Source organism: Eurosta solidaginis, chromosome 3 (assembly GCF_040869045.1).
Source record: "Eurosta solidaginis isolate ZX-2024a chromosome 3, ASM4086904v1, whole genome shotgun sequence".
Lineage (NCBI taxonomy): Eukaryota > Metazoa > Arthropoda > Insecta > Diptera > Tephritidae > Eurosta > Eurosta solidaginis.
The window spans coordinates 59790503-59818393 of NC_090321.1; the positions used below are offsets into that span (position 1 = coordinate 59790503).

Sequence of the window (27891 nt, forward strand, 5' to 3'; positions counted from 1 at the left end):
CTCCCTGTTGAGCATAGACCGATGAACTTTAATCTTAATCTTAACAGTTCCGCCTGGCATCAGGTGGTGTCAACCCGGCGATTGCTTAGCCAGAAAATAAAAATATGATACAATTACTCAAATAGCGTTCGACAAATTCCACGTGTTGTAAATAAACTTTTTAAATATTTTTAAGCATCTCGATCCCTGTCCCATATAGATATATAACTTTTTTATCCTAAACATTTCAACATAATAGAGCTCCAAGTTTCATTTAAAGTTTCATATCTCCGGGTTATCGGGAAGTTTCTTAATACTAGAAAGCGAAATTTCTATCTGCGGACGATTTTTTGAATTTTCCATCCACGGACCACTTAGCGCATTTTTTCCGGTCACGTTTCATAGTCATGGTGTTCTGAAGCATTTTCTCAGTTGCAAGATTCCACAATATCTCGATCTCTGTCCCATTTGGGAAACTCCTTTATCCTAAATGTTACAACCCAAAAAAGCCCGAAACTTTGTTCAAAGTTTCAGGTCAGATAGATTGCACGATTCTCCTTATTTTGTCTATCTATCTACGTACCAAATTTCCTTCCGGTCGTTATAGCTGTTCTCGAGCTAGATGTATGTGTCTAGAATCTGACCTGATATACATATTTAAGATTATTTTTCTTTTTTCAGTGAAGACTCGCATTGTCTTATTGCGGTCAATTGCCGATAATTACGAATCCTTAAGTAAATGCGTTCAGATCTTTTCCAAGTAAGTAGAGATGAAGTATATAAAAAGGCATAAATAAATATTTTCCTTATCTTCAGCGCTTATGGTGTTGCCATACTTTGTATACTCGTATCCTGTCTACTACACTTGGTGGTCACAGCGTACTTCCTATTTTTAGCTTTACTGAACCGAGATGTTACCGGTCATGTATGGAGTCAAGCGTTTTGGATTTTATTGCATGTTATTCGTTTGTTGTTGGTGGTGGAACCGTGTCACAGTACAATGGCAGAAGTAAGTGGAAGCAAATAATATACGAGCTTTTGAACAAAAAGTTCGAGAAACAATCTTTTTGCGAGACCCCTGAGTTATGTCCTTTTTAAAGACGGCTTATCTTTTACGACCTTTCTATTACTATAGGTTGCTGTGTATTCGAACCAGGGCCCGTATTACGTTTTACGATCCGTCATCGAAACTAATTTTTGAAATCACAATAGCGACATATAGTACTCGTTAGATCCATAATTTATTATCATTTTTGGAAATATTTTGACCGTTGCATAGTCATCGTTTGAGTAAGTATTGTTATCAGACACTGATCGTAAAACGTAATATAGGCCCAGATTTTTGACTCCAACAACATGCCCCAAAGTAGTTTTATTTACTGCAACCAAGTCCCTATCGAGGAAGCTCTTCAATATGTCGCACTGTACTGCCGATGGAGCAGAAATCAAAGTATCAAAAATCCAAGTGTGGAGTCACACCTACATGCAAGTGTGGAGTCACAACCCTGCTACCTTGGTCGCTTATTCTGTGATGAGCAGGCCAAAGTTGTGAACAGAGCTCTCCTTGAGGTCTGACCATCTTTCTCGCTCGCTCAAGCCATGAATAAAATGAATTCCTATGAATTTGCGGAACGGGACCTATATGTTTTATGCCGACTCCGAACGACATATCGACTGGTTTCTGACTCAACCACTTAACTCCCATTTCCTAAAATTTTGGTTTTTGGTATCAAAAGAAGCATTAACATTGGGCCCAGACGATTTGTGGGGAGGCAAAAAAATCGCCCATTGCTCTGTGAAAATCATATTCTAGGGATCAAAATAAAAACTTTGCCGAAGGAACCATACCTCTAAAACGAATTCTGATGTCCCCCCTTTGGGTCGTAGGGGCAAATTTTGAAAAATCCCACTTTGAAATGCCTATGTTTTTTCTTTTTGGAGTAAATTTTCCTCTTTAGAAATTTATTTAGTCAGAACATATGTAAATGAAAAAATGAATTTAACTTAGTAATAGAAAAGAAATTAAAAAAAATTATTAGAAATTAGCGTTTTTACAACCCCCTTTTTAACCAAGGCATCACTGTGATGCATTTGCATGTCGTAAAATTGCTGTTGTTTTTTTTAAGCCACCACAAGACACAGCAGGTAGAACTGAAATTGCCCCTACCCAAAAGTTCGACCCAAAGGGGGGGGACATCAGAATTCGTTTTAGAGGTATGGTTCCTTCGGCAAAGTTTCTTATTTTGATCCCTAGAATACGATTTTCACAGAGCAATGAGCGATTTTTAAATCGACCCGCCCTAATTAACATGTATTACAAATGGATAAAACTTGAAAAATAATAATTTTTACTTATTTCAGAACTAAAATCCTTTTTACGTAAACTCGTAACTTAAACATGAAATTTCATGAATACAGCAACCCCGTAAAAGACTTACTTTTAATGCACTCCTTAAATTGATAACTTGGCAACACTCGCCATACATCAGTTTTAAGTTCCGTCAAAGAGGATAAATACAATAAGAGCCGTCACTCGTTATTTTTTTGGCATTTACTCGATGTATACTGAGAGGCAGTCGCTACTTTTTTTTTGGAGAGATGTTTATAAATGTCTTCTATACATTTTCGTGGGGTATTTGTGTTTATTTTTCGACTGTATTTAATTAACTTATTTAATTCTCTTTCCAAAAATCACAGTTGCACAAGGGGCCTACACGGCATGGATAAATGCGAGACAATTAAAAATGTCCCTCTCAGAAAACATTCGGCATCAATTTTTTCAATTTCCAGCGAGATACTCGCCACAAAATAACGAGTGACGGCTCTTATTGTATTTATCCTCTTTGGTTCCGTTATTTCTATTTCATATTGTTCTTCTTTTCGTTTTAATAAAAAGTGTTAAAAAATGAATCCAAAGAAAAAAATTTGCAAAAAGTCGACTAATATAAAAGAATATCCTAAGGTAAGTTATAAATTTATCAACATGTGCTTTCATATAATCTACATAGAAGTCAAACTCATATTGTATTTTAGGAAGCAAATGCTGAACTTTACAGAGTTCTTGATGAAAAAACGGGCAATTTCATTTTCGCTGAAAGTTTCGAAACTAATAACAGCTTTACTCCCAAGAAATTAGACGAAAGAACCGGACTTTTTATAGATGCCAATTCGAACGTCGAAAGTAGTTCAGAGGACACATTCTCCATTGATTCGTCTAGTTGCTTTGAAGTAAATTCTATTGAAAGCTCAAGTAATACATCACTCCAACGAAGCATAAATTGGATGAAACATCAGGCTTGATATCACACACGAGAGCAAAGAAATGGCACAGCAAGCGGCAACAGTGGAAAAGAGAAAAGGTTAAAAAAGCGCGGCAACAGGGAGAATGCTACTATAGTTTGGAAAGAATCAGTGGAGAAATGGTGGGTATGAAAAAGAGAAGTGAGAGAAAATTAAAGCAGCGATGCCGATGTAAAACCGATAGGGGCGGCAATAAGTGTGTAAGCATATCTGATTGTCAAAGAGCTGAGCTCTTTAAGTCCTTTTGGAGGGAAATGTCATGGGATCAGAGAAAGTCGTGGATTAGTCCACTAGTTCATGTTGTTCCAGTTGGGTGTAGAAGAAGCCAAACCTTAAAAAGATCGTGTACTCTACGTAATCATCTAAAAGTTGAAGGTGAATCAATTCAAGTCTGCAAAAATATGTTTTTAGGTACACTTAATATTGGGGAATGGTTTGTTCGAAATACACTGAAAAATGCCAATGACCATGGTATAGTAAAAAAAAAGAAGTAATTCAAGAAAGACAAATATGTTGAACTCAAGAAAAATAGAACACATTAAATCCTTTTTGGACAATATTCCAAAAATGCCATCTCACTATTGCCGACAAAATTCGCAAAAAATATATATGGAATTGACTTACACATCCATTAGACAGGTTTACAAACAGTTTACAAATTTTTAAGTATGAATAATATTTCCGAATCTGAAAGGGCTGGCTATAAAACTTTTTTAAACGTAACGCATGAGCTGAACATCGAATTATACAAACCAAAAAAAGATCAGTGCAATATTTGTTACGCTTACAAAAATAAGAATGTTGATACGAACACTTTCAATACGCACATAAGACTTAAAGATCGTGCTCGAGAAGAGAAGGAGCAAGATAAAGAGAGAGCAAGGAATGGAGAGATTAATTGCTTCACACTGGATGTTCAAGCTATACAAATGGTTCCATTTATTGCTGCTGGGGCCCATTACTTCAAACAAAAGTTATCAGGTCATCAATTCACAATTTTTAATTTGAAAAACTCGGAGGTAGTTTGTTATGTATGGCATGAAGGTGAAGGTGGAATGGACGATAATATTTTTGCCTCATGTTTATCACATTTTTTAGAAACTGAAGTAACTGCAAAGGATATTCCTATATCTTTGTTCAGTGATGGATATAGTGCACAAAATATAAATGTGACTTTATCAAATGCGTTGACGTATTTTTCCAAAAAGTATAATACTACAGTTTACCAAAAGTATTTGTCCGTGGGTCATACCCAAATGGAATGCGATTCCATCCATGCGAATATTGAGAAAGGAAACAAAAATAAAGAACTGTTTGTTCGTGATGATTTTGTAAAGCTCATACGGGAGGCAAGAACAACCAATGGACCATATAAAGTGCATTACGTTGGGCACACATTTTTTAAAAAATATTCGGAATTAAATTTTTACAAATCCATAAGACCCGGAACAAAATCAGGCGACGCTTGTGTCACTAATGTAAAATGTCTAAAGCATACCTCAGTTGGAATTTTTTGCAAACTTGATTACGACGATGAATGGGTACAATAATTACCACACCGATTAAAAACTGACAGCCTTTAAAATTACCTTTAAGAAAATTCCGAGATTTTCAGAGTTTTAAAGCGTTCATTCCCACTGACTATCATACTTTTTATGATAATTTGAGCCACGAAGATATATAAAATTAAATTCCATAAAAAATTTAACTTATAATCACATGTATTAACGTGCTATGTATTTTTCAGTAATGAATACTGCTTGTTTATTTTAAATTGTCATTTCACATGAAAAAATCTTATTTTCGCTTTAAGATTAAACCAATTTGAGAATCTTTAAACAAACTACGTACAATTACATACATAAAATAAAACAAGTAAGGAAGGCTAAGTTCGGGTGTAACCGAACATTACATACTCAGTTGAGAGCTATGGAGACAAAATAAGGAAAATAACCATGTAGGAAAATGAACCTAGGGTAACCCTGGAATGTGGTTGTATGACATGTGTATCAAATGGAAGGTATTAAAGAGTATTTTAAGAGAGAGTAGGCCATAGTTCTATGGATGGACGCCATTTAGGGATATCGCCATAAAGGTGGACCAAGGCTGACTCTAGAATGTGTTTGTACGATATGGGTATCAAATGAAAGGTGATAATGAGTATTTTAAAAGGGAATGGGCTTTAGTTCTATAGGTGAACGCCTTTTCGAGAAATGCCCATAAAGGTGGACCAGGGGTGACTCTAGAATATGTTTGTACGATATGGGTATCAAATGAAAGCTGTTAATGAGTATTTTGAAAAGGAATGATCCTTAGTTCCCTAGGTGGACGCCGTTTCGAGATATCGCCATAAAGGTGGACCAGGGGTGTCTCTAGTTGTACGATATGGGAATCAAATGAAAGGTGTTACTGAGCCTTTTAAGAGGGAGTGGGCATTATGTCTATAGCTGGACGCCTTTGCGAAATGTCGCCATTAGGGTGGGCCAGGGGTGACTCTAGAATGTGTTTGTACGATATGGGTATCAAACGAAAGGTGTTACTGAGCATTTTAAGAGGGAGTGGACACTAGGTCCATAGGTGGACGCCTTTTCGAGATATCGCCATTAGGGTGGGCCAGGGGTGACTCTGGAATGTGTTTGTACGATATGGGTATCAAATGAAAGGTGGTAATGAGTATTTTAAAAGGGAGCAATCCTTAGTTCTATAGGTGGACGCCTTTTCGAGATAACGCCATAAAGGTGGACCAAGGGTGACTCTAGAATGTTTGTACGATATGGGTATCAAACGAAAGGTGTTACTGAGCATTTTAAGAGGGAGTGGGCACTAGGTCTATAGGTGGACGCCTTTTCGAGATATCGCCATTAGGGTGGGCCAGGGGTGACTCTAGAATGTTTGTACGATATGGGTATCAAACGAAAGGTGTTACTGAGCATTTTAAGAGAAAGTGGGCATTAGGTCTATAGGTGGGCGCCTTTTCGAGATATCGCCATTAGGGTGGGCCAGGGTGACTATAGAATGTGTTTGTACGATATGGGTACCAAATGAAAGGTGGTAATGAGTATTTTAAAAGGGAGTAATCCTCAGTTCTATACAGGCATGCTTAACGAACGAAACGATATCATTTCGTTACGATAATCAACGCTAATAAACGAAACGAAGTCACTTCGTCTCGTTTATTAGCGTTGATTATCGTAACGAAATGATATCGTTTCGTTCGTTAAGCATGCCTGGTTCTATAGGTGGAAGCCTTTTCGAGATATCGCCATAAAGGTTGACCAAGGGTGACTCTAGAATGTTTGTACGATATGGGTATCAAACGAAAGGTGTTACTGAGCATTTTAAGAGGGAGTGGGCATTAGGTCTATAGTGGACGCCTTTTCGAGATATCGCCATTAGGGTGGGCCAGGGGTGACTCTAGAATGTTTGTACGATATGGGTATCAAACGAAAGGTGTTACTGAGCATTTTAAGAGGGAGTGGGCAATAGGTCTGTAGGTGGACGCCTTTTCGAGATATCGCCATTAGGGTGGGCCAGGGGTGACTCTAGAATGTTTGTACGATATGGGTATCAAAGGAAAGGTGTTAATGAGCATTTTAAGAGGGAGTGGACATTAGGTCTATAGGTGGACGCCTTTTCGAGATATCGCCATTAGGGTGGGCCAGGGGTGACTCTAGAATGTTTTTACGATATGGGTATCAAACGAAAGGTGTTACTGAGCATTTTAAGAGGGAGTGGGCATTATTGTCTATAGGTGCACGCCTTTTCGAGATATCGCCATTAGGGTGGGCCAGGGCTGACTCTAGAATGTGTTTGTACGATATGGATATCAAATTAAAGGTGTTAATGAGGGTTTTAAAAGCGAGTGGCCCTTAGATGTATATGTGAAGGCGTTCTCGCGATATCGACCAAATGTGGATCAGGTGATCCCGAAAATCATCTGTCGGGTACTGCTAATTTATTTATATATTCAATAACACTAACAGTATTCCTGCCAAGATTCCAAGGTCTGTTGATTTCGCCTTGTAGAACTTTTTCATTTTCTTCTACTTAATATGGTAGGTGTCACACCCATTTTACAAAGTTTTTTCCAAAGTTATATTTTGCGTCAATAAACCAATCCAGTTACCATGTTTCATCCCTTTTTTCGTATTTGGTATAGAATTATGGCATTTTTTTAATTTTTCGTAATTTTCGATATCGATAAAGTGGGCGTGGTTATGGTCGGATTTCGGCCATTTTTTATACCAAGATAAAGTGAGTTCACATAAGTACGTGGGCTAAGTTTAGTAAAGATATATCGGTTTGTGCTCAAATGATTGTGTTAACGGCCGAGCGGAAGGACAGACGGTGGACTGTGTATAAAAACTGGGCGTGGCTTCCACCGATTTCGCCCATTTTCACAGAGAACAATTAACGTCATAGAATCTATGCTCCTACCAAATTTCAAAAGGATTGGTAAATTTTTGTTCGACTTATGGCATTAAAAGTATTCTAGACACACTAAATGAAAATGGGCGGAGCCACGCCCATTTTGAAATTTTCTTTTATTTTTGTATTTTGTTGCATCATATCATTACTGGAGTTGAATTTTGACTTAATTTACTTATATACAGTAAAGATATTACATTTTTTGTTAAAATTTGAATTTAAAAAAAATTTTTTTTAAAAAGTGGGCGTGTTCTTCATCCAATTTTGCTAATTTTTATTTAGCACATATATAGTAATAGTAGTAACGTTCCTGCCAAATTTCATCATGATATCTTCAACGACTGCCAAATTACAGCTTGCAAAACTTTTAAATTACCTTCTTGTAAAAGTGGGCGGTGCCACGCCCATTGTCCAAAATCTTACTAATTTTCTATTCTGCGTCATAACGTCAACCCATCTACCAAGTTTCATCGCTTTAACCGCCTTTGGCAATGAATTATCGCATTTTTTCGGTTTTTCGAAATTTTCGATATCGAAAAAGTGGGCGTGGTTATAGTCCGATATCGTTCATTTTAAATAGCGATCTGAGATGAGTGCTCAGGAATCTACATACCAAATTTCATCAAGATACCTCAAAATTTACTCAAGTTATCGTGTTAACGGACGGACGGACGGACGGACGGACGGACGGACGGACGGACGGACGGACGGACGGACGGACATGGCTCAATCAAATTTTTTTTGGATCCTGATTATTTTGATATATGGAAGTCTATATCTATCTCGATTCCTTTATATATGTACAACCAACCGTTATCCAATCAAACTTAATATACTCTGTGAGCTCTGCTCAACTGAGTATAAAAAACAGCAACCACGCATATACAACATATATTTTCTTTTCGTAAGAACAGCAACCTCGTAAGTACCTATAAATTATTTAAAATACTAAATCAGCAAAATATTTGTGTATATTTTTTCTTATGTAACAGATCGTCCTCTATTTAAAATTTGGCTATCCTTAGAATTTCGAAAAAACTGATATCTCTAATAAAAATCAGTTTATTGGTTCTCCTGTAAACTTAAGTTTTTGCCATTACGTGGTTGAGTCACTAACCAGTCGATATGCAATCAGGTGAATTTTAGCTGAGAAGCTTTTCACTGCAAAAATACACTCCGAGTATTTGCCAACCAAGCTTTTTTCTAAAGACTTTGATGTTGCTTTACCGGGCCTTGAACCCAGGACTCGGTGTGGTGGGCGAGCCCGCTACCGCCACACCACACCGTCCACCAGCCAGCCCGGCCAAGAAGTCAACAAAAGTACTAAAAAAAATCGATGTTTTTCCAAAAATAAAACTATCGATAATATCATAGTACTAGGCTCAGTTCGTCGGCCATAGTAGTATAGCGCCATCAATTACAGGACGAACTCACAACCTGATTCCGTATCTGCGCTTCGAAGGTGCTCTTAGAGCCACAATGGAGGTGTATGGTTGCGGCAAAGGTGCCCAAATGGCGGACGAGGCGATACAAATCCAAACCGATGGTTACAAAGTGGTGAAAAGAGTAGGGTCTACGGTATACTGTGCTGATCCGGAAATAAACAGATAATACAGGCTACCAGATCACTGTAGCGTTTTTCAGGCTTAAGCGGTAGCCGTAACCAAAGCAGTAGAAACGCTGGAGGAAAATACCTTACGCTGCAACCGCGTCAACTTTTATATTGACAGCCAAGCAACAGATAAGGCAACAATCTCGCATAGCGCTGCATCTAAAAGAATGTTAGAGTGTAAGCAATACCTGGAAAGAACCGGGATAGGGAAAAGCATACATTTATATTGGGTACCAGGGCAAATGGAAATAGATGGGAATGAAAAAGCGGAATAAAAAAGAGAGGACTGTAGACTCGTGACGGCTTTTCTTACTGGACGCTGCCTTCTGGCGTCACATACCTTTAAATTGGGCTCGGCCAGTGATAGCAGATGTAGGAATTGCGGGTCGGAGTATGAAACGATCTAGCATGCTTTTGGCTCGTGCCCTGCTCTCTCAAGGACAAGATTTCAGCTATTAGGAGTGATACAGCTGTCAGATTAAGAAGCACCAAGTGGCATAGGTCGTAGAAACCTTCTTGTATTTGACAAGAAGACGGAGTTATTTTATAACATAGGTCCTGGTTTTTAATTGAGCTACAAGAGAAAAAAAGGGAATTATTTTCATGCCACGGTGACCGCTAGTATAATATAATATAATTTTTCAAACTTTTACGAATATTTTATAAAGGGAATCCACCAAAACTAACAATTCGTCCAACCTGGGCTGGCTTTCCGTAATTCGATATCGATCAAGAAGGAGTATAAAATAATCGTTTTCACTTTCCGTAACACAAATTGTCGACGCGTAGTGTCGAACGTTCGATACCAAATTAGGTGTCGAATTGCCTTTTTGAAAGTTATAATTTTATTTTAGTGAATGATTTTTTCTTCAGAGATTAAGAAACAAACGCTATTTATAAAAGAAAATATTTTGGTAGCTCCAAAAATCTTTCTAAACACCCTTTAAAATCTGCAAACGAAAGAGATCATACCAAGATACGGGAACTAAAATGGCATCATCGAGCGTTCGATAGCGACTTGAAGTTTCGAATCAACGAGTGTCGGCATTAGCCATGCTGATTGCAACTTTTCTCATGAATTTTGACAGTACGAACATTTCTCAGAGTATTTTTGACATTACCACCAACGAATTACACAAACAAATTACATAGAGTTTGTGTGTGTATGTGCGCTCGTTGTTGCCACCTTACGGCTTCACCATGGCTATAGCATTGCCAGCACAATTCAAACATAAAGTATCACGTTTTCGTTAACGTTAAAAACGTGCTTTCGTTTTCGGTTAAAAACGAGATACAATTTATCTTGATAATTTCTTTATCGATAATATTTCGAAGTGTTTCAACGGAAACGGTGGAAATTTTTTGATAAACGAATAGCTTAACGTTAAGGTGCATCCCTGATGGAAAGTCACCCCTGACAAATACACTTCCTTTATAATAGTCAAAAAACAATCGTCATTTTACTAAAAATGTGCTTTTTTATTTTATCATGCAGTCGAAGAAAACAATACAGATTGTGTCGGAAATTGAGCGGAAAAGTCACGAGCCTATTCTTGCAGAAGAGGTTTAATTTTTGAAAATTTTCTATTTTTAAAACACATTTTAAATATTTATTTTTTAAATTTTTTATTTAAGATCAAAAAGTTTTGGCAACAACTGTTGGTAATTGATGTGGAATTTTCAGCACTGGGCCTTTGTCGAATTAATAGAAATATATTGACATCGGTAAGATTGGTTACTGAATACGTCTATTGAAATGAAATTTGAGAGCCTAACAATTTATGGTAGCAGACCTCGCATATTTGTTTGGAAACACTGTTTTTTGCGATGTTTACAATGTTTCGAGCATATTTGCCTTTAGATGAATACCCTGAAAAATACGTTTTCTTTACTTTCAGTTCAGTTCAGCGATTGCAACATATCTCGTTATTTTGATACAATTTCAAAATAATGGTGGCTGATCAAGTTCATCCAGGAAATGTGATACCGGTGGCACTGAAAAAAAGAGGCTGAACGTCAGTTACTGTACTAACTTTTAGGCTTTACGCAAGCATATTAAAGTTGTCTAACGGATATATAAATGTATTTATTTCCTTATAATAAAGCAAAATATTTATTTATTGCGAATTTGGCTTGATGTGTGGATTATTAAAAAATGCATAAATACTCTTTTTGTAAGAAATTAACCTACAGAGCTTAATGATGCAGTAACTCTGAAGGCTTTTCATAGTTTAAAAAGAGCTTCACTTCAACGAGAAAGTTGTAGATCCCATTTTTCTGGCCAAAATTGAAGTGATGATCCACATATTTCCAACTATAGAGTAATAAAAAGTTGAAGAGCTGAGCATGTGAGCTTTAAAATGTATAAGCCCTATAAACAAAAATTTTCTTTAAAAAAATGTTTATCGGACAGATAAACCTGTAAGTTTACATGAGAAAATGGCCCCAAGTTTAAGTTTAGTAATAATACTAATTACCAACAGCTTTTACCCTTCAAAAGCCGCCCAATCGACATATGGATCGCATCCGCATGACGCACGGATGTTTTATTTTTGTTTGGCGAGTCGTTGAAAGGCGGGCATCTGTTAATTGTGGAAGTGAATCGCTAATATGGTTGAATCAAGTACTACTGACATATGTATAATTAGTTTTAAAACACCGAATAGTTTGTTAAGAAGAATCATCAGGTTGCTAATTAATAAGAAAATAAAGAATAGATTCCGAACTATCGATTACGCTTGAGTGAGAGTTGTAATCTTGGCACAAACTGCAGAAGGGCTTATTTAATTCAAAATTGAGTCTACATTGTTTCAGGAAAAGAGGCTTACAATGTCTGGTTAGCCGAGAAGTAACATTAAAATAAACTTCGCTTAGTAGAAAGGAGTAGACTGTTTGGTAACCGTTCAATTCAAACATTTGGTTTTCAGTTAAAAAAATAAAAAAAATGTTGTCTTCAGCTTTAACATTAAAGTACGTGTATTTAGAATATGATATGAAAAAGGTTACATTAAAAACTCAATCGCATGCGTCGGCCTTTCTTTGCCATTTCATCTAAAACTTCATCAACGGCATATATGTAATACTTCTATATCACTACTACTGAACTGTGCAGCCTGTCAAACATTACAGTACAGATATACAACGAGAGAAGGAGACAAAATCTCAAGGCTGTCGTTAAATATTTTTAAAAAGGGGGCTTAAATATATGTATATTTCAACAAGCCGTCTTGCTTCTATCAATATTGTACATTAGGCTATTTCGTTCTCCAAATGAAAAAGTAAGCTTTTGTTTTCCATTAGTATTATAAAATTTTTGATTGTTTTAAGAACTCCGCAGATTAGCATTACCGATTTGTGCTGAGTGCGTAGATATACGTATGTAAATGAGCACTTAGTGACCAAAAAGCGACAAAAAAAAGCAAATAATGCCAACTGACAACTACGAATTTCTCATGCATAGAATTAACAGTTACAAAATATGCATAGGCGCAACAAATGGCATAAATTGAAAACAAATCTAGTTAGCGGTCGTAAGATTTTCAGCTGGCATAACTAAAATTTACAAAATTGATATTATTTCAACACCAATAGCAGCCAGCCCAGTACTCATATTTTGTTTACTTCATCAAAAATTTATTTCATTAAAAAACTCAAAATAAGTAAAAATTTTAAAACGTTTATATATCGTATGTTCAAGCAAATTCATTTTAAATTATTTTTTACGTTTAAAGAAATGCTTGTTGGGATTTATGTATATGTGTATTTTCATACATGTATATTTGAATTTTTTTCATTTCAAAAATATGAATTCTTCGCCTTGTTTTGTTTTTTTTTTGTACTATTTATATAAATAATGTACTTTGTATGGCTGCAGCCCATGCTTAAATAATAAAGACATCAAGCCTTGTATTGTATTTGTTGGCGTTTTCATTGTTTAATCCACTGAACTGAGTTTTTATAACAATTATATGCAAAAGTTGGGTAAAGGGGATAGTGACCCATTGGTACCCCTTTAATACTTTTTTTACACACGCTACTACAATTCACTAACACTAACAAAGCCCGCGCATGCGCAGAACATACATTTGCACAGTTTCAGCAAATAATGATTGACAGAAAATTTGCACATTAGGAAGATAGGAAGGTATTGATATAGAAGTATTATATATATGATCAACGGTAACAATTTGATCACGGTGGATGCTTAGTGATGCACAGCCATTCAATCGATTTTCACTTATCGTGTTTCTCCAATAGTTTTTAATCAGCCTAAGAGTTGAAAAAGATCTCTCGTTCGTTGCCCTTGTTACTGGAAGCGTACACAAGATTTTAAACAACGTGTGAACATTAGGAAAAGCCACAGAATCGCATTCATGTAATATTAATCATAGATAAATTGATAAAAAAAAAAAAACCGAAGTACCTCCTTCAGGAATAAGTAGAATTCATGCTTTTTGAGCCTATGCATGAGATCTAACGTATACGTATATAAAATTCAAAAGAAAGAAACTGATCGAAAAGAAAAAAATTTAATTTAAAAAAGTCATATCTACACGGAAAAAACACTAATGTGTTTTTTATACTCAGTTGAGCAGAGCTCACAGAGTATATTAAGTTTGATTGCATAACGGTTGGTTGTACAGGTATAAAGGAATCGAGATAGATATAGACTTCCATATATCAAAATCATCAGGATCGAAAAAAAATTTGATTTAGCCATGTCCGTCCGTCCGTCCGTCCGTCCGTTAACACGATAACTTGAGTAAATTTTGAGGTATCTTTATGAAATTTGGTATGTAGGTTCCTGAGCACTCATCTCAGATCGCTATTTAAAATGAACGATATCGGACTATAACCACGCCCACTTTTTCGATATCGAAAATTTCGAAAAACCGAAAAAGTGCAATAATTCATTACCAAAGACAGATAAATCGATGAAATTTGGTAGGTGAGTTGAACTTATGACGCAGAATTGAAAATTAGTAAAATTTTGGACAATGGGCGTGGCACCGCCCACTTTTAAAAGAAGGTAATTTAAAATTTTTGCAAGCTGTAATTTGGAGTCGTTGAAGATATCATGATGAAATTTGGCAGGCACGTTACTCCTATTACTATATGCACGCTTAATAAAAATTAGAAAAATCGGAGAAGGACCACGCCCACTTTAAAAAAAAAAATTTTTAAAGTAAAATTTTAACAAAAAATTTAATATCTTAACAGTATATAAGTAAATTATGTCAACATTCAACTCCAGTAATGATATGGTACAACAAAATACAAAAATAAAAGAAAATTTCAAAATGGGCGTGGCTCAGCCCTTTTTCATTTAATTTGTCTAGGATACTTTTAATGCCATAAGTCGAACAAAATTTTACCAATCCTTTTGAAATTTGGTAGGGGCATAGATTTTATGACGTTAACTGTTTTCTGTGAAAATGGGCGATATCGGTTGAAGCCACGCCCAGTTTATATACACGGTCGTCCGTCTGTTCTTCCGCATGGCCGTTAACACGATAACTACAGCAAAAATCGACATATCTTTACTGAACCTAGTTCACGTACTTATCTGAACGCACTTTATCTTGGTGTAAAAAATGAACGAGATCCGACTATGACCACGCCCAGTTTTTCGATATCGAAAATTCCGAAAAATAAAAAAAATGCCATAATTCTATACCAAATACGAAAAAAGGGATGAAACATGGTAATTGGATTGATTTATTGACGCGAAATATAACTTTGGAAAAAACTTTGTAAAATGGTTGTGACACCTACCATATTAAGTAGAAGAAAATGAAAATGTTCTGCAGGGCGAAATAAAAAACCCTTGAAATCTTTTCAGGTATTACATATATAAATAAATTAGCGGTATCCAACAGATGATGTTCTGGGTCACCCTGGTCCACATTTTGGTCGATATCTGGAAAACGCCTTCACATATACAACTACCACCACTCCCTTTTAAAACTCTCATTAATACCTTTAATTTGATAGCAATATCGTACAAACACATTCTAGAGTCACCCCTGGTCCACCTTTATGGCGATATTTCGAAACGACGTCCACCTATAGAACTAAGCCCCACGCCCTTTTAAAATACTCATTAACACCTTTCATTTGATACCCATATCGTACAAACATATTCTAGAGTCACCCCTGGTCCAGTTTTATGGCGATATTTCGAAAAAGCGACCACCTATACAACTACCACCAAACCCTTTTAAAACCCTCATTAATACCTTTAATTTGATACCAATATCGTACAAACACATTCTAGAGTCACCCCTGGTCCACCTTTATGGCGATATCTCGAAAAGGCGTCCACCTATAGAACTAAGCCGCACGCCCTTTTAAAATACTCATTACCTCCTTTCATTTGACACCCATATCGTAAAAACTTATTCTAGAGTCACCCCTGGTCCACCTTTATGGTGATATCTCGAAAAAGCGACCACCTATACAACTACCACCACACCCTTTTAAAACCCTCATTAATACCTTTAATTTGATACCCATATCGTACAAACACATCCTAGAGTCACCCCTGGTCCACCTTTATGGCGATATTTCGAAACGACGTCCACCTATAGAACTAAGCCCCACGCCCTTTTAAAATACTCATTAACACCTTTCATTTGATACCCATATCGTACAAACATATTCTAGAGTCACCCCTGGTCCAGTTTTATGGCGATATTTCGGAAAAGCGACCACCTATACAACTACCACCACTCCCTTTTAAAACCCTCATCAATACCTTTAATTTGATACCCATATCGTACAAACACATCCTAGAGTCACCCCTGGTCCACCTTTGTGGCGATATTTCGAAACGGCGTCCACCTATAGAACTAAGGCCCACTTCCTTTTAAAATACTCATTAACACCTTTCATTTGATACCCATATCGTACAAACATATTCTAGAGTCACCCTTGGTCCAGTTTTATGGCGATATTTCGAAAAAGCGACCACCTATACAACTACCACCACTCCCTTTTAAAACCCTCATCAATACCTTTAATTTGATACCCATATCGTACAAACGCATTCTAGAGTCACCCCTGGTCCACCTTTATGGCGATATTTCGAAAAAGCGACCACCTATACAACTACCACCACTCCCTTTTAAAACCCTCATCAATACCTTTAATTTGATACCCATATCGTACAAACGCATTCTAGAGTCACCCCTGGTCCACCTTTATGGCGATATTTCGAAACGACGTCCACCTATAGAACTAAGCCCCACGCCCTTTTAAAATACTCATTAACACCTTTCATTTGATACCCATATCGTACAAACGTATTCTAGAGTCACCCCTGGTCCAGTTTTATGGCGATATTTCGAAAAAGCGACCACCTATACAACTACCACCACACCCTTTTAAAACCCTCATTAATACCTTTAATTTGATACCCATATCGTACAAACACCTATAGAACTAAGGCCCACTCCCTTTTAAAATACTCATTAACACCTTTCGTTTGATACCCATATTGTACAAACGTATTCTAGAGTCACCCCTGGTCCACCTTTATGGCGATATCTCGAAAAAGCGACCACCTATACAACTACCACCACACCCTTTTAAAACCCTCATTAATACCTTTAATTTTATACCCATATCGTACAAACACATCCTAGAGTCACCCCTGGTCCACCTTTATGGCGATATTTCGAAACGACGTCCACCTATAGAAATAAGCCCCACGCCCTTTTAAAATACTCATTAACACCTTTCATTTGATACCCATATCGTACAAACATATTCTAGAGTCACCCCTGGTCCACCTTTATGGTGATATCTCGAAAAAGCGACCACCTATACAACTACCACCACACCCTTTTAAAACCCTCATTAATACCTTTAATTTGATACCCATATCGTACAAACACATCCTAGAGTCACCCCTGGTCCACCTTTATGGCGATATTTCGAAACGACGTCCACCTATAGAACTAAGCCCCACGCCCTTTTAAAATACTCATTAACATCTTTCATTTGATACCCATATCGTACAAACATATTCTAGAGTCACCCCTGGTCCAGTTTTATGGCGATATTTCGAAAAAGCGACCACCTATACAACTACCACCACTCCCTTTTAAAACCCTCATCAATACCTTTAATTTGATACCCATATCGTACAAACACATCCTAGAGTCACCCCTGGTCCACCTTTGTGGCGATATTTCGAAACGGCGTCCACTTATAGAACTAAGGCCCACTTCCTTTTAAAATACTCATTAACACCTTTCGTTTGATACCCATATTGTACAAACGCATTCTAGAGTCACCCCTGGTCCACCTTTATGGCGATATCTCGAAAAAGCGACCACCTATACAACTACCACCACACCCTTTTAAAACCCTCATTAATACCTTTAATTTGATACCCATATCGTACAAACACATCCTAGAGTCACCCCTGGTCCACCTTTGTGGCGATATTTCGAAACGGCGTCCACCTATAGAACTAAGGCCCACTTCCTTTTAAAATACTCATTAACACCTTTCGTTTGATACCCATATTGTACAAACGCATTCTAGAGTCACCCCTGGTCCACCTTTATGGCGATATCTCGAAAAAGCGACCACCTATACAACTACCACCACACCCTTTTAAAACCCTCATTAATACCTTTAATTTGATACCCATATCGTACAAACACATCTTAGAGTCACCCCTGGTCCACCTTTATGGCGATATTTCGAAACGACGTCCACCTATAGAACTAAGCCCCACGCCCTTTTAAAATACTCATTAACACCTTTCATTTGATACCCATATCGTACAAACATATTCTAGAGTCACCCCTGGTCCACCTTTATGGCGATATCTCGAAAAGGCGTCCACCTATAGAACTAAGGCCCACTCCCTTTTAAAATACTCATTAACACCTTTCATTTAATACCCATATCGTACAAACAAAGTCTAGAGTCACCCCTGGTCCACCTTTATTGCGGTACCTCGAAAAGGCGTCCACCTATAGAACCAAGGCCCACTCCTTTTAAAATACTCATTAACACCTTTCGTTTGATACCCATATTGTACAAACGTATGCTATAGTCACCCCTGGTCCACCTTTATGGCGATATCTCGAAAAGGCGACCACCTATACAACTACCACCACTCCCTTTTAAAACCCTCATTAATACTTTTAATTTGATACCCATATCGTACAAACACATCCTAGAGTCACCCCTGGTCCACCTTTATGGCGATATTTCGAAACGGCGTCCACCTATAGAACTAAGGCCCACTCTCTTTTAAAATACTCATGAACACCTTTCGTTTGATACCCATATTGTACAAACGCATTCTAGAGTCACCCCTGGTCCACCTTTATGGCGATAACTCGAAAAAGCGACCACCTATACAACTACCACCACTCCCTTTTAAAACCCTCATTAATACCTTTAATTTGATACCCATATCGTACAAACAAATTCTAGGGTCACCTGGTCCACCTTTATGGCGATTTCTCGAAACGGCGTCCACCTATGGAACTAAGGATCACTCCCTTTTAAAATACTCATTAGCACCTTTCATTTGATACCCATATAGTACAAACAAATTCTAGAGTCACCTCTGGTCCACCTTTATGGCGATATCTCGAAAAGGCGTCCACATGTAGAACTAAGACCCACGCCCTCGTAAAATACTCATTAACACCTTTCATTTGATACTCATATCGTACAAACAAATTCTAGAGTCACCCCTGGTACATATTTATGGCGATATCTCGAAAAGGCAACCACTTATACAACTACCACCACTCCCTTTTAAAATACTCATTAGCACCTTTTTTTTGATACCCATATTGTACAAACAAATTCTAGGGTCATCCCTGGTCCACCTTTATGGCGATATCTCGAAACGACGTCCACCTATAGAACTAAGCCCCACGCCCTTTTAAAATACTCATTAACACCTTTGATTTGATACCCATATCGTACAAACATATTCTAGAGTCACCCTTGGTCCACCTTTATGGCGATATCTCGAAAATGCGTCCACCTATAGAACTAAGGCCCACTCCCTCTTAAAATACTCATTAACTCCTTTCGTTTGATACCCATATCGTACAAACGCATTCTAGAGTCAACCCTGATCCACCTTTATGGCTATATCCCTAAATGGCGTCCACCTATAGAACTATGGCCCACTCCCTCATACAATACTCTTTAATGTCTTTCATGTGATACACATGTCATACAAACACATTCCACGGATTCCCTCGGTTCATTTTCCTACATGGTTATTTTCCCTTATGTTGTCACCATAGCTCTCAACTGAGTATGTAATGTTCGGTTACACCCGAACTTAACCTTCCTTACTTGTTACATTTTAAAATCGGGACCTTGAGTAACCCTGAAGGAAACGTTAGTTATATCAGACACAGCATTTCTAAAAACCACTCTTTGGATCCTGTCCAGAAGATAAGAAGAGATAGAAGCAGTAAGATTATTGGTATTATTAGCTTCGAATAATACATCTTTAAACCAAGACTAAAACGAAATGTGTATGTTAAAATGCACTTCCGCTACCATAAAGTACAAGACGCGATAGCCTCTGACGAGATTTAAGGCCGAGCTTCTCTTCCAATTGGTGTTGTGCTCCTTTTAATTTTTCCTACGAATTGGCAGGACGGGACCTACACATTTTACGCCGAACGGCATTTGCAAGGCAGATAAGTTTTCACTGAGAAGCTTTTCATAGCAGAAATATACTCGGAGTGTTTGCCAAATCAATGCCGAGGGGCGACCCCACTTAGAAAAAGGCTCTGGCTCTGGGGTGGGAGGGCGGTTATGGCCTAGAACGTTTCATGTGGTCATGCCATATCGTTCCCGAGATGGTCGGGCTAGTACCTTTATGGTGCTCGTTACCGGAACGTACCGGATCTGCATCCAGCAAAGGACCATCAACATCGGTAACACTCCCCAAGGGCTTCGGAGAGTGTCCTTATAGCTACAACAACAATAACAACAACGAACATATGTAGCTCGTAGCAAAGCATAACAAATACTATAAATTTTGTATGCTACCGCTCTGCTCTATGCTCTGTTGATGCTCAGAGCCCAAGCAGTAGCAGAGCATTTTTTTTGTTGCTACTGCTGATTTGGATTAGCAAATGCAAGCACTGGCTTAGGTTAGGTTGGGGTGGCTGCCCGAGGGCACACTTAGGCCAGTAGTACTAGGCCCGTTGTGATACCACGAGAAACACCGTTACCTCTCCTCTTCGAACCATTTTGAGGACCTGATGAAATCTACCAGGTCCTTGACGTCATGCTCCACAACCTGACTCATAGTATCAAGAAATGGAGCTCCCAGAAAGCGCTGCCGTGCTCCGCTTAGCGCTGGGCAGTTGCAGATGAGGTGAACCACCGTTTCCTCCTCCTCATCTTCTTTACAACTACTACAGCAACGACGATAAGGCGCTCCTAGCCTTTCTGCATGCCTACCTATGAGGCAATGACCCGTTAGTGCCCCTACAAGTGTGGAAATTGTACCCCTTCTTAGGTTGTAAACGTGACGGGACCTTTTAGGATCCCATTTAGGCCAGGTTTCTTTCGACGTTCGACATCCCGGTGTTTGTAGCCATCTTTCGTCGGCTTGACGGTAGATGTGCTCTTTTAGCATTAGCTTGCATGTGGACAGGGGCATACCTAAGCGTTCTTGTCCAGGAAGAACCTGCTTGGTTGTACCCTGCCTAGCGAGTTCATCTGCAATACAGTTTCCCTCGATATCCCTATGTCCAGGGACCCATGTGAGGTGTACACGGTTCTGTTGAGCCATCTCTTGAAGAGATCGGCGACAGTTTAGTGCTAGTTCAGAATTGAACGAGTGGGAGCCCAGAGATTTTATGGCAGCTTGGCTGTCGCTGAAGATAAAAATTTCCTTTCCGACAATGTATGTCCCTATCCTAGCTGCGGCTTCCATTATGGCTGCAACTTCTGCCTGGAATACACTGCAGTGGTCGGGTAGTCTGAATGAGAGCTGGAGGTCAAGGTCCCTTGAGTATACTCCACCCCCAACTCTCCCGTTTAGCTTGGAGCCGTCCGTGTATATGGAAATGCTGTTGCCCATAGCAAAGCACTCGTCCGACTCCGTCCAGTCATCCCTGCTGGGTATGTTTATCTTAAAGTTGGTTTCCACAACTGTTGTGGTCGCACAGCGATCCGTGCTAGGAGGGAGAAAACTGTATTTGTTTAGTATACTTGAGTGTCCTGTGGTCCTGTTGTTCCAGCACGACACCTCCCTTAGACGCAGGGCTGACGTTGCCGCTGCTCGATGACCAGCCAGATCCAGTGGAAAGATGTCAAGAATGACCTGAAGAGCTTCGCTAGGCGTTGTTCTTAGAGCCCCGGTTATGCTTATCATGCTGGATCTGTGGACTTTACCCAACAAGTTTAGGTTTGACGCCTTGCTCAAGGCTGGCCACCATACGACTACCCCATACAGCAGTATGGGTCTGATAATCGCGGTATAAATCCATCTGCATATGTTGGGGGTGAGTCCCCATTTTTTGCCAATGGCTCTTTTACACGTATATAATGCAATGTACGCTTTCTTTTGTCGCTGGATAACGTTGTCCTTCCAGTTCAGCTTTTTGTCTAAAACTACGCCTAAAAATTTGGCTTTATCTGCCAGGCTTAGGCGCACCCCATTTAGTTCAGGTAGGTTCAACGATGGTATTTTGTATCGTTTGGTATATAAGACAAGCTCTACTTTATCGGAGTTGACGCTGAGTCCACATCGGGAAGCCCACAAGGAAACCTCTCGCAATGCTACCTGCATCAAGTCGCACAAAGTTTGAGGAAACTTGCCTCTGTAGATAATCGCTAGGTCATCAGCATATGCCACGACCTTCCCGCTCCCCCAACTAGTATCTCTTAATAGCGAGTTTACCGTTGGGTTCCATAGTAAGGGGGAAAGTACACCACCCTGAGGCGTGCCCCTTGCGACAAATCGTGTTACCTCAACCTTCCCCAGTGAGGAGAGCACTTTCCTTCCCCTGAGCAGTTGATCAATTAGTCCCACTAGGGGTCTATTTACGTCCAGATCATTTAAAGCAATGTTAACGGCGTCTGGACTTATGTTGTTGAATGCTTCTTCAATGTCTAGGAAGGCCACAAGACAATAATCCTTTTCGAACAAGGATATTTCTATAGTAGAGACTAAGTTGTGTAGCGCAGTCTCCGTAGATTTACTTTTGGTGTACGCGTGTTGATAGTCCGAAATGAGATTCCTATCAATGCTTGTAGTGAGAAAATCGCTAACTATTCTCTCTAGGGTCTTGAGTACGAAGGATGAAAGACTGATAGGTCTATAGTCCTTCGGCTCGTAATGAGAGGCTTTGCCTGCCTTAGGAATGAATATGACCGTGGCGCTCCTCCATGCACACGGAATATAGTTCATAGCCAAACAAGCGGTATATATGTGCCGCAGCCAGTTGACTGATACCTCCAAAGAATAGATAAGTTGAGCGGGTACAATCCCGTCTGGTCCAGCAGCCTTAAAAGGTTTAAAACTTTTGACTGCTCTCCTCACTCTCTCCTCAGTGATGGGTATATTCACAGCTTGGTTTGCTGCAGGTACTTCCGGTGCGTTTGTCATATTTCCCGGGAAATGTGTGTCCAGGAGCAGCTCTAGAGTTTCCCCTTCTGTGCTGGTCCAGGTACCATTCGGTCTCCGCAGAAAGCTAATAGCTGTTTGCGTCTTAGAAAGCACGCACCGTAGCCTGGATGTGTCCACGACACTTTCGACTCCAGTGCAGAAGTTTCTCCATGAAGTTCTCTTCGCTTGTCTCAGGACTTTTTTGTAGGTTCTTAGTTTGTCCTTGTATTCTAGCCATTGTGACCCGTTATCGAAGAATTTGGCTTTGTTAAACTGTTCTCTACAGGATTTACGAAGTAGGTCCAGATCATGGGACCACCAGTGAGGTTTACGCTTACCGCGCGGTTTTGGCAATGGACAGGCCTGTTCTAAGGCTTTTGAGAAAGCCGATGTGAAGGTTTCTACCAGACCCTCTAGCTCTATCGTTGATGAGAGGCTTTGTGGGGGCAGTTCTGGTAGTTCTCTTGCTAACAGCTCATTATGTAGTTCCCAGTTTGTATTACGTGGGTTACGTCTCGCAATGGGCTGATCGACGAAGAACTCTAACATTACTTCAATATAGCGGTGGTCTGAAAAGGAATGTTCCTCAAGAACACGCCATTTTTTAACCCACCCATAAACGCTTTCGCTACAAATAGTGAGGTCAATAACCTCTCTACGGTTTTTAGTAATAAAAGTTGGTTCATTACCTACATTGCAAACTACAAGGTTAGTTGTTAAAAGGTACTCAAAAAGTGACTCACCCCGAGTGTTTATGTCGGAACTACCCCAAAGCACTGGCTTAGACTCGGAGAATTATTAAAACATAAGAAACACAAAATTCTGCAGTTTTATCGTACTAGATGGGGAATATGTGGAATTATATTAAATGTGATTCATGTAGATTTATGAAATTATTATAAAAATTATTATAATAATTTGTTGAGCTCGATATAGCGTTGGTTATTAAAATTGAATTAGCTTGTATTTGGGCTGCATGGGAAATCATGAGGGAATTTCTGCCTCGAATGAGGGAAAAAATGGGAGAATCCAACTTATTTCGTGGGACTTTTATTTTTGTTTCAATGGCATCACTGATGCCAAACGCATCATTGCAAAAACAAACTACAAAAAGCCTATTCTCCGCAAGAACAGCAGCAGGAACTCTAGCCCTAATGAACTCAAACTTTGATATCTAAGACTTCTAGATAAAATTTGTATTGTTTCAGTGTCGCGAGCCATGTTTTCTTGCCAAGTGAACGACAGTGTTTCCACAAAAACTTCAATTTGCAGAGTCGATGCTAGCTGTGCGTATACTCATGCCTTCAAACTGTACGATATAATGTGCAGTGTTTTCTATTCAGTAGACTCTCAGTTACCAAAGAAAGTGTGGCGTTTTGAATTCACGGCCATTAAATTAGAAGCTAAGCTCTTGTGAAGGACAGCGGGCGAGTGGATTCAATCAATTAACGAGCAAGCATCGGTGTTTGCAAAACACATAAAATAAATGCCGCGTAACAGTGGTTTTCCTATGGACTGTGCTACTACCCGGTCGAGCTAAACCTAAAAACCCAACAATAAATAAAGACGATAGGAAGGACAAGAACGATCACGTGCGGAGTGACTTGATAAATTGTGCCCCTATCAAGAAAGCAGAACCAAGATCGCTAGTACTGCGTACACCGACTGGTATTTGCTAAGTCATATGAATTTTTGTTCGAAAGCCTTTTATACATGATATACAAATTGTTTGCAGTTCTGAAAGACTGTTTCGAAAAGGCGCTCATTTTTGACATTACCAGCGCCGGGGTTTAAACCTGGTGCCTTCGATATGCTAGGCCATGAAATTAACCTGCTACTCCCTGCTAGTGGGACTGTAGGCTATACCAAGCCAAGTCTTCATGTCAGATAATGCAATAGTCATTTTCGTCATCATTTAAGAGGTACAGGAGTGTGGTTAAGCTTGCACGCGTTCGGAGTCGATATGAAAAAGTTTTAATAATTTAATGATTAGGAAATAATCACAAAATGCCACCAAAAATAATTGTGATAACTGCATTCGTTAGTTAATAAATTACTATTAATTGGGCTCATAGAACAAATTTGACAAATAAGGGAGATAAGCATTAACTAACACCAGGCTGTAGTGCGAAAAAGGATAAGGAATGGCGGGGAATGGCTGTTAATACATGCGGTGTTGATCGGATAAGCGGGGGCTCGAATTGAAGGTCAACTAACGGCAATCTTCCTGGAGCTTAAGAAACCTATTTAGTATAATTTACAGATCTTATGGAATTGAGTTTACCTGAACCGGAATGGGAATCGAATACTGCTTCACTTTCTTTATAATTCCGTTTCCAAACAATCGGAACCAGAGCTTTTTATCAAGCGAAAAATGCTACGCTCCGTAATCGGCATTGAAGATCCATAACATCTCTACACTAAATCTTAATAAAAGTGACAGCCCAATCAAGATCGCTACCTCGAGAGGGCCTACGCCAAGCGCGAAGGAGATAAGAACAATTAAGTATCTGTGTCAAGAAATTATATTCGATAGCATTTAAATAATAATAACCAGGAACTACACAGATCATGATAGAAAAAATCAAGAATCTTAAAGTTGTCACAAATGATGCCAAACCAAACATATTCGAAAAACTTAGCCCTTCATGCCGTTGAATTTAGTTCTAGCAGATACCGTTCGTATAACCTTCCTGGACAGTTTCGCACTTGAGGTTTAGTTACTACCTCCGAACTGATGCGAATGAGATGCACAGCGAAACAATTAGCAGCCACGGTTATACCTACAGCGCTGGAAATTGAGCTACATATGTGTATGTAATTAAATCAATCAAATGCAGTAAATATCTCAGAACCACCTACGACTGAACTAGTTAAGAACGACTGCTAAGTCTCTGCGAATTAGGGTAATTGTCATTTCGTAGGATAGGTTAATGTTAAAACAAGGGGCAGAACTTTAAGAAATCGATACAAATTGGATGCTACCCAGCTATGTATTTTTTAGGCAGAAATCCATGCAATAGAAGTTTGCGGTAGATAATGTCTACGAAGAGGCTTGTCTGACAGCTAGGCACCCTTACGTGCCATGCAGTGTTACATAATTACTTCTAAATTAATAATAATAATTGTTTATACCCCCAGCAAACGAGGGTAGCATCCAAACTGATTAATCAAAGCAGAGAGGACCTACCAACTCACACTGGATACTATACGGGACACTGTAGTCTATGAGAGCATGTAAGTTAAATCTATGCGATCACTCTGGCAAGGTATATGCTCTTTCATATAGGTGGCCTGACTCTTACTCTCTTCGTGATATGGAATAAAAAGCCTGAAGAGGCACTTAAATACATTAAGAGCCCCCACATACAGTAATAGGCTGAAAGGTCAAGCATGATAGATCTAAATAAAGATCGCAGTGCATCGAGGCCTAATAATAATAATAATAATTCTTCTATACTTTTGTACGGAACAGAAATTTGGGCACATCAACGGAGAAGGGTGGAAGTAACACTAGGCGACCTATCCCTGGGCAGTATCATCCATAAGATGACCTGCGAAAGTGACAGATGGGACATGGTCAGAAGATACGTAAGGAATATTTTCCTCGCTAAACTGCAAGATGGTTGCTTAGCCCAACAACGTGATAGTTGCCAAAGAGCTCACGTTGTTGTTGTTGTATTAACGACAGACAGTCCCCGAAGGTTTTGGGGACTGTTATCGATGTTGATCGTCCTTTGCCCGATATAGATCCGGTACGTTCCGGTAACAAAGTATCATTAAGGTACTAGCCCGACCATCTCGGGAACGATTTATATGACCACATTAAATCTTCTAGTCTATCCCTCCATGAGAAACTTGGGGTCGCCAGAGCCTCGCCTGTTTATGAAACATTCAAAGTTGCAACAGGATTCCCCTCGCGTACGTGAGGTTGACAATTGGGTTGCAGAAGCTTTGAAGCTATAAAGCTTACTATTGCGGTTATCTACCCCCTGAATTCCAAGAGCTCACGTAGCACGCTTCCGTATCCGAAGTTTATGCTAATCGCGGTCCCAGGTGCGGAAAATGCGCAGGACGTGGGAGGTTAGGTTTTAGTGGGTAGCCCATTAAGAGAAGAAGGGAGTCCTACACTCGGAGAGGCTCGCTGCTACAGACTCTAAAAAAATAAAAAAATAAACAAGTTCTTTAAATCACAAAAAAAGTTATTCTAAGCGGTAAGAGTTTCTCAGTGCAATTTCGTCTGCTTTGCAGCTGCCCCTCCGAGTCAGCTTAAAACATATAGTTTCTTCCCGCCAATTTGTAGCACGACGCAATTTAGGGGCGAAGCTTCTCTGAGGTAAATCGCACCAAGTATTTTTAGTTGTCAGTCGAAAGCGCTGGAAAGGGCCGGAATTATAACTAGTACTAGTAATGCGATAGTTCGGAAACTAGTGCGGTTCGCGGTATTTCATAGAACTTTCGTTCGTGCCACATTAAATTTTTGCCGATAATTATTAGAAATAATTAAATTAAAATCCATTGGTTTTCTCATAAAATAAACTGACAATGATTTTATTATATTGTAATGAAACCATAAAATCCTTTACACATAAATATGCGTAATAGCAATCAAATGCATGTGAATCTGCACCTGCAGATAACCTAATAATAATAATTGCTCAATTTATTACTCATGTAAAGCAATAAAGTTATAAATGAAAGCTGGAATAATCCGGAAATGTTAACAGTTTACAAATGAAACTCGCTGGAAGCATACGTTTTCTTTATAAAAATATTCGCGAATTTGTAAAATCAATTTATTATCTTACTGTTAAAAAAGTTTATATATTATTTAATTTAAGATGGAATTGAGCGCGAAATCTTTAAGTATTTTTTATACGAGCAAATGTTTAGCATTAGCGCCAATGTCGGCAACGATCAATGCCAAGGGTAGAATCGAAATACGACG

At 38.9% G+C, this 27891-nt stretch overlaps 1 protein-coding gene across 1 annotated transcript in view; it reads left to right on the forward strand.

The window, feature by feature from the left end:
- The window catches only part of LOC137243795 (gustatory receptor for sugar taste 43a-like), a 32324-nt gene extending 21012 nt beyond the window's left edge, over positions 1-11312 (forward strand). The window contains exons 8-12 of the mRNA XM_067771892.1: positions 661-739; positions 796-988; positions 10815-10883; positions 10955-11044; positions 11218-11312. Of these exons, the coding sequence (XP_067627993.1) occupies positions 661-739; positions 796-988; positions 10815-10883; positions 10955-11044; positions 11218-11280 (494 nt within the window). The 3' untranslated portion in view covers positions 11281-11312. The remainder of the gene's footprint in view (positions 1-660; positions 740-795; positions 989-10814; positions 10884-10954; positions 11045-11217) is intronic.
- Positions 11313-27891: the final 16579 nt, after the last annotated feature.